Genomic DNA, 6000 nt, shown 5'->3' on the forward strand with positions numbered 1-6000 from the left:
AATTTATACAACTTCTCGTATCGATCAGTAGTCAGAGCAGGTAATAAATAGAATAAATAATAAACCGAGATCGTGTTGTCGTGTTAGGACGGTCTCCGATTACCGTGAAAAATACTTGTTCGTACGTGGAAATTGTACTCGGATCCGCAGTCCTAATGGCGAAGTCATATATTCGCGTGATCAACGGTTATAAAAATTCGCCACGGGACGTGTACACAATTGTAAAAGAATGACGTAGACCTATCGACCTGCTGCTGGTGCAGCAAAAATAAACCGAGTTTTCTGGGCCACTGGCGCACCAATTCCTAGATCCGACGCCCGGAAATCGTGACGCTATGTTCAACTTTGGAAAAATATATATCTTCCTTCGAACTAAGCTTGCAGCTTACGTAGATTGACAGATTTTGAAGAAATTGTAACCGAGAACTAATCCACGTGGCGCCGGCGGTCTGCCGTACCATTCGATATCAATGAGACAACCATCCGGTTTCATCTCTACGCTAGTTTGTTCGTCTTCGTAGTAGTTGGCGCAAATATTGAATCGAAGATTACCTTCCGGACGTTAGGTCGTCGGATTGCTTGGCAAATGAGAAATTTCATAACAGTGTGATATAAATTTATTTAAATATACTTTATCTAATAGAAATGTTCGCTGTACGTTTCGATCCGGTGAAAAGTTGAACAGAAATTTTTAACGTTCATCGTCACTCTGCCGAAAGAACGATTATAATTGCGACGTCGTTCCTCTTTTACGTTGGCATGATTATTCGCGTTAAGCGCAATATTCTACTCGGGGAATAAGAATAATAGATGAACGGTAAATATTAATACGGAAATTGAATAGATGGATTCAATTTGTATAAACTCGATGAAATAAAATTCAATCGATATGTAGATTCTATCGCAACTTTATAATACGATTTACAATCTACCACGATGGATGTTTAATAAATTCTATATTATACCGTAAAATTGTATTATTGGCGGTAAATTGAACTTTCGAACGAATGAAATTGTTGTTGAAAAACATTCGCGGAAAATTTAGAAATATTTGAATCGAAGCACGGACCGAGAAACGCCAGATCTCTATACCGATATTTCATTTTTCCAATCGAAAGTTTTTGACAAATGCATCGACAAGAAAATTTGTACGATTTCATTTCGTAGGTAGATGGTTCTGTCTGTTGGTGACCTGCCTCTTAACGACCAATAGGTCACAGCCATCAGAGATTACGACTGCAAGGTGAAAAAACAAAGAAGAATGGCACTCGATCTCCGTATAGCAATTTCTGTCAACGACAAAAGTCGTTTATTCAGCGTTGTGATTAGTGACGTTTAACGGTCAAACTTATTAAAGCTCGAAACAAAAATATCGATCCCTTGCGGACGCGTTGTGGTTAATGAAGAATGCGCAACGATGATGCATTGTCTGTTCCGAGTGAAGGACTTCGTTGACCCAAATACGAACGCAATACGTAATAAGGGGACTTGTCGAACCAAGCTCGATGCCTGGTGCTACACGATGTCCCGATGCATTGCGATTCTTCCAATTCGAATTTCGAATCAGAAATTGTTGATCGTCAGGTTCTTTCGCTTTTAGTGCAACCATGTCGGATATCGTTTGTATTTGTCTACTGAATCACAGCCTGGTTCGTCTTGTACAACGAAACTGCCGCGGAACTTCATTTATACGAATTTTTCAAGATGAAAATAATTTATACTTGTAATTGAAATTCGTATAACCGATTCTCATATGATACTCGATCGAGTCAAATAATTACAATTCACCTAAATAGTAAGAATCGTTTGTATTAAATTTCTTCGGTCAAAGTTTAGCTTAGGTTTGATAAATTAACTTTTTGTTCCGAGTTAAAGCTCTTACGTCGAATTACCTCTGTGGTATCACGAATTTCGTAGATCCCGGCACCGTACACCAGTGAAAGCTAATTTGATCCTCGGAACCACAAACGACATCGATTGCCTTAAGACTAACTCGTAATATCACGTGTCTCGGGGTAACGTCGGGTTCATCAAGTCAAAGATCGCCAAGATCTTCGTTGACCCGAATACTAGAGCGATAATAAGAAGACTTGTCCGGTGGAGCTTTAGCTCCGACATCAGTGGAACGTCCTGCCTTTAATCCTTTCGGTTGCTCCGTATCTCCACGATCCGAGCTCATCCATTTTTCTTCGTTCTAAGCTGGATCCCTGCCATTCGTTTCATTGTACCTGCTGTCGCTTCACATTTCATGCTTACCGCGCTTTCCTTTCCTTTTTTCTTTTCTTTTTTAAATTTCATTTATTTAACCGGAAGACAGCTAGCTATTCTCTGGGCGTCAAAGAAGAATTTCTATCCGGCTCTTAATGCAGATCTTCGACCGTAATACGGAATAAGTAGCTTTTAATTATCAAGGAGACGGATTTACTCATTCCATCGGATAAAACCAACCTTTAGAAGAAAAGCTGTTATAAAATCAGCATACGTTTCCTACTAGCCGGCTTCCTTGGAAATTAAATAAACGGAGGAAGGTCGCATATAGCTGCTCTGATTGACGCTAGTTACTCACGCGATTGTTTCGCAGATAGAATCTCCACGTTTCTATACCTAAGTAATTTGTATTACGTATGCAACGTATATTTTACCATCATTTTTATTAAATGTCGCGAGATATTCCAAATGTCAAAAATAACGACCACGTTGCCACACAAACGCAGCTGTCCCAATTCCATCCCCATTCCAACGCTTGTCTTCTTCATTAGGTATCCTAAAGAGTATACCAAATCTGAAAAGCGTCGATGGAAATTCAACAACGAACCGATTGTACCATTCCCTTCCACAATTACAAATCACAATTAAATCATCCAACGCAAATCCAAATTGTCAAGCCTCCAGCTCCAGCCTCGTGCTATCTTCTTCGTTAAATTTCCACGTGACATCTGAAATCTCAAAAATGACGTTCGCATAATAAATCTAATTATTCCCTGATTCTGCTATCTATTTCTATTTCCACGAGACTGCTAAATCCAGCGTACGAACGAGACGACGTATCCAGCGTGGCTCGACGTGATCAATACGATCTTAGCCGCAGCGCGCGGCTATCGACGAAAATACGATAAGAACGATCTAATTAACCAAGAGGTGAACGAACCCTGTCACAGGCTCTTCTCGCTTTTTACCGTGGAAACTCGTCGCGTGGCGTGGAAATAGCTACCCATCGGCGCGACACAGTCCTCGTCGATGATAACGATAATTGCTCTCTATAACGTGGCCTCCAACGAGACACACATAACGCGCTTACTAGCATTGCTAGTGACAGCTGCTCTCTAACGCGGAATTAATGCTGTTCCAGAGATTGGTCGCTGAGCTGAACAAAGAACAGGAGGCTTTCATTGCCAACAAGCATACCGAAAAGGGTGAGGCCGTCGCACCGTGGGTCGGTGCACCCAACGAGGACATACTCCGCGAGGAATGCTTATCTCTGTCGACGGTGAGTAATTCCTCTGTGTCTCCTATTTTCGTTGCTAGTATACTCTCGTTCTAGAGAAGAGGGAACAGTTCGAGTCCACACACACACACACACACACACGGAACACGCGTCGCGATCGTTCTTGGGAAAACGAAACGAAAGTGCCGAGAGTGATTCGCAACTGGATTCCCATAGCAAACAATGACCTCTTGCCACGCGTTTCGGGTACATGTCTTGGCGTGTTAAGGCGGACGCGACGTGTATTTCGCTATGCAGATTTTTCGATGAGAATTAATGTACTCTACTAAATATTCAGCATTGGAACATTCGCTGATGTTTAGTACAAATTGAATGCTTTTCTCGGGTTTTATTTTTTACCTACGGTGAAATTTCGTTTATACGAACTTGTCGGGGAACAAATAGTTTATATGGAATTCGTATAACATTGGTTTTCATCAACTATGATTTTCCGGTTATATAATAGGAAATCGAATAAATGGATTTCCATCGAGTATTTGTTTGATTTAACTAAAACTTTGTCCGAATCAATTCTGCTCGTGCGAACACATATTTTTATCGTATCTTGTTATAGAATAAAGTAAAATTCGTTAGAGTGTTTCGATAAATAGCGATACTTAGAGTAGGTGTCCTGTTACTTTTTAGTCAGGAAATCGTGCGGTTTAATTCCTTCGCTGTAATTGTCTCTTTTGAAATTAAAGTATAGAACGTATAAGAATTACATACAAACTTTGTACTTGATTAGTTTCATTTCTCTAATATTTTACAATTGTCCCGGAAAGGCTTGAATGTCACGTATAGTTGCTCGTATTAATCAAAGGGTTAATGAACTCGTGCAACTCGGTTATAGACAAAGATTTTCGATTCCCAGTTAGATTGGCTTGCATTGCGTTTCGAGATCGAAACAGAGCAGTTGATATCTCGCAGCGACATACACAGATGGGCATAGATATGCACATGTTTAATTTGATTCATGATTTAATAATACGTATGAATGATAACGCAGTGACCATGTATCATAGAGGCTTCGAAATTACTGTGTCAATTTATGATGACATAACTGATCGAGTCCGATACGATTCTCTCATGGGAGAAATAAGATGAATTAAATAAAATTCCAATTAAACATTTACAATGCTGTTAAAATACATTAATGACAATGTCGATTGGCAAATTTGAAAAAAACATATCTCACGAGTAGCTGATCATTTTGATTGATTTATTGTGACAGTATGTAAATTAATAATCAGCTCGTGACTAAAAGGGGTACATGAAATAAATATATTATATTATATATTATACATTTTTATACAATTAACAAATTATAAATTTAAATCGATTATTGAGAATGTAATGCATAGTATATTAAAATTAATAAATTTAGAATATACCGTTGCTTTCGATAATTAATCGACTTTGTTCGCGTTTTGAAAATCAACGAAAATCATAGGATACGAAAAATCGTCAAATATTTGAATACATTCGAGCCGCAGCATGTGTACAATTCGTACAAAAAGACATAATCTATCCACAGTCACGCTGTAGACAAAATTAGGCACTGTTAATTACAGTGAGGAGATCGTGTCGCGATTAGTATAACGATCTCTAAAGTTGAAATTGCTTCCCCCCGAGTAACAGAGTATCTGCTCTATTAAATCGAATCGATTCTTCTTTAAGTGGACTTCTTGGAACGACGATTTCGTTAATCCTGCACGGATCTTGGCTGATCCGTTAAATGTATGATAAATCTTTTTATAAACAGCAGGTTTAATTAAAGATTCATTGACCAAGGCTAATTAAATCAAAATAAAGCAGTTCGATCGAATCAAACTAAACAAATTAAATTAGGTTCGTTAACTTAATTTACAAATTGTCTAATTTCAGATTATCCACTGGCGATTTAATTCGCGTACCATTTAAAAGTGGTGGTCGAAAAAGCATAAAGGAATTTTGGTAATTTGGGAATGTTGATTTCAGGATCAACGTAACTTCCTGAAACCCCCACCAAAGGAAGTCGATTTCCCTTGGGACTTTGAGGCTGTGCAACCAATGGCACAGGCCACTCTCGCACTAGATCCTAACTTGGAGAACATGAGGTTCCAGCTTGTGCCGAAAGTGTGAGTAATTTTACCAAATTGTTACTCAACTAATCGTACTTTAGAAATTGCATTTATGCCATGATAACATTTTGCAAAATGATATTGAAACTATGTCCGTAAGTTTGAGATGCTAATTTAGATGTACACAAGGAAATTAATATTACGATATCCGAGAATAGTGTCGAAGGAAAAGGAGATTTTGGAGAAGTCGAAGCAATTAAAATATCAAAAAAAAAATATATATATATATGTCGGAGATGAAAGAACACCGGAGCCTTTGGAATTTTGGATAATCCCGCAACATTGTAATCTAGAGTCTACTATAGCTGTAATTAAACAATTGTAGTTATTCAATCCGATTGTAATTGTTCGCGAGTTGTGATAATGAGCTTGGGCTCGAGGCGACAGCCAGTCGCC

The 6000-nt window shown here is 38.6% G+C and overlaps 1 protein-coding gene across 4 annotated transcripts in view; it reads left to right on the forward strand.

The window, feature by feature from the left end:
* LOC100749084 (synapse-associated protein 1) overlaps positions 1–6000 on the forward strand; it is a 96615-nt gene that overhangs the window by 73667 nt on the left and 16948 nt on the right. For all 4 annotated transcript variants that reach the window (XM_012384706.3, XM_024367103.2, XM_012384707.3 and 1 more), the window contains 2 exons: positions 3350–3487; positions 5462–5601. In XM_012384706.3, the coding sequence (XP_012240129.1) occupies positions 3350–3487; positions 5462–5601 (278 nt within the window). The remainder of the gene's footprint in view (positions 1–3349; positions 3488–5461; positions 5602–6000) is intronic.

Source organism: Bombus impatiens, unplaced genomic scaffold (assembly GCF_000188095.3).
Source record: "Bombus impatiens unplaced genomic scaffold, BIMP_2.2 scf_0279, whole genome shotgun sequence".
Lineage (NCBI taxonomy): Eukaryota > Metazoa > Arthropoda > Insecta > Hymenoptera > Apidae > Bombus > Bombus impatiens.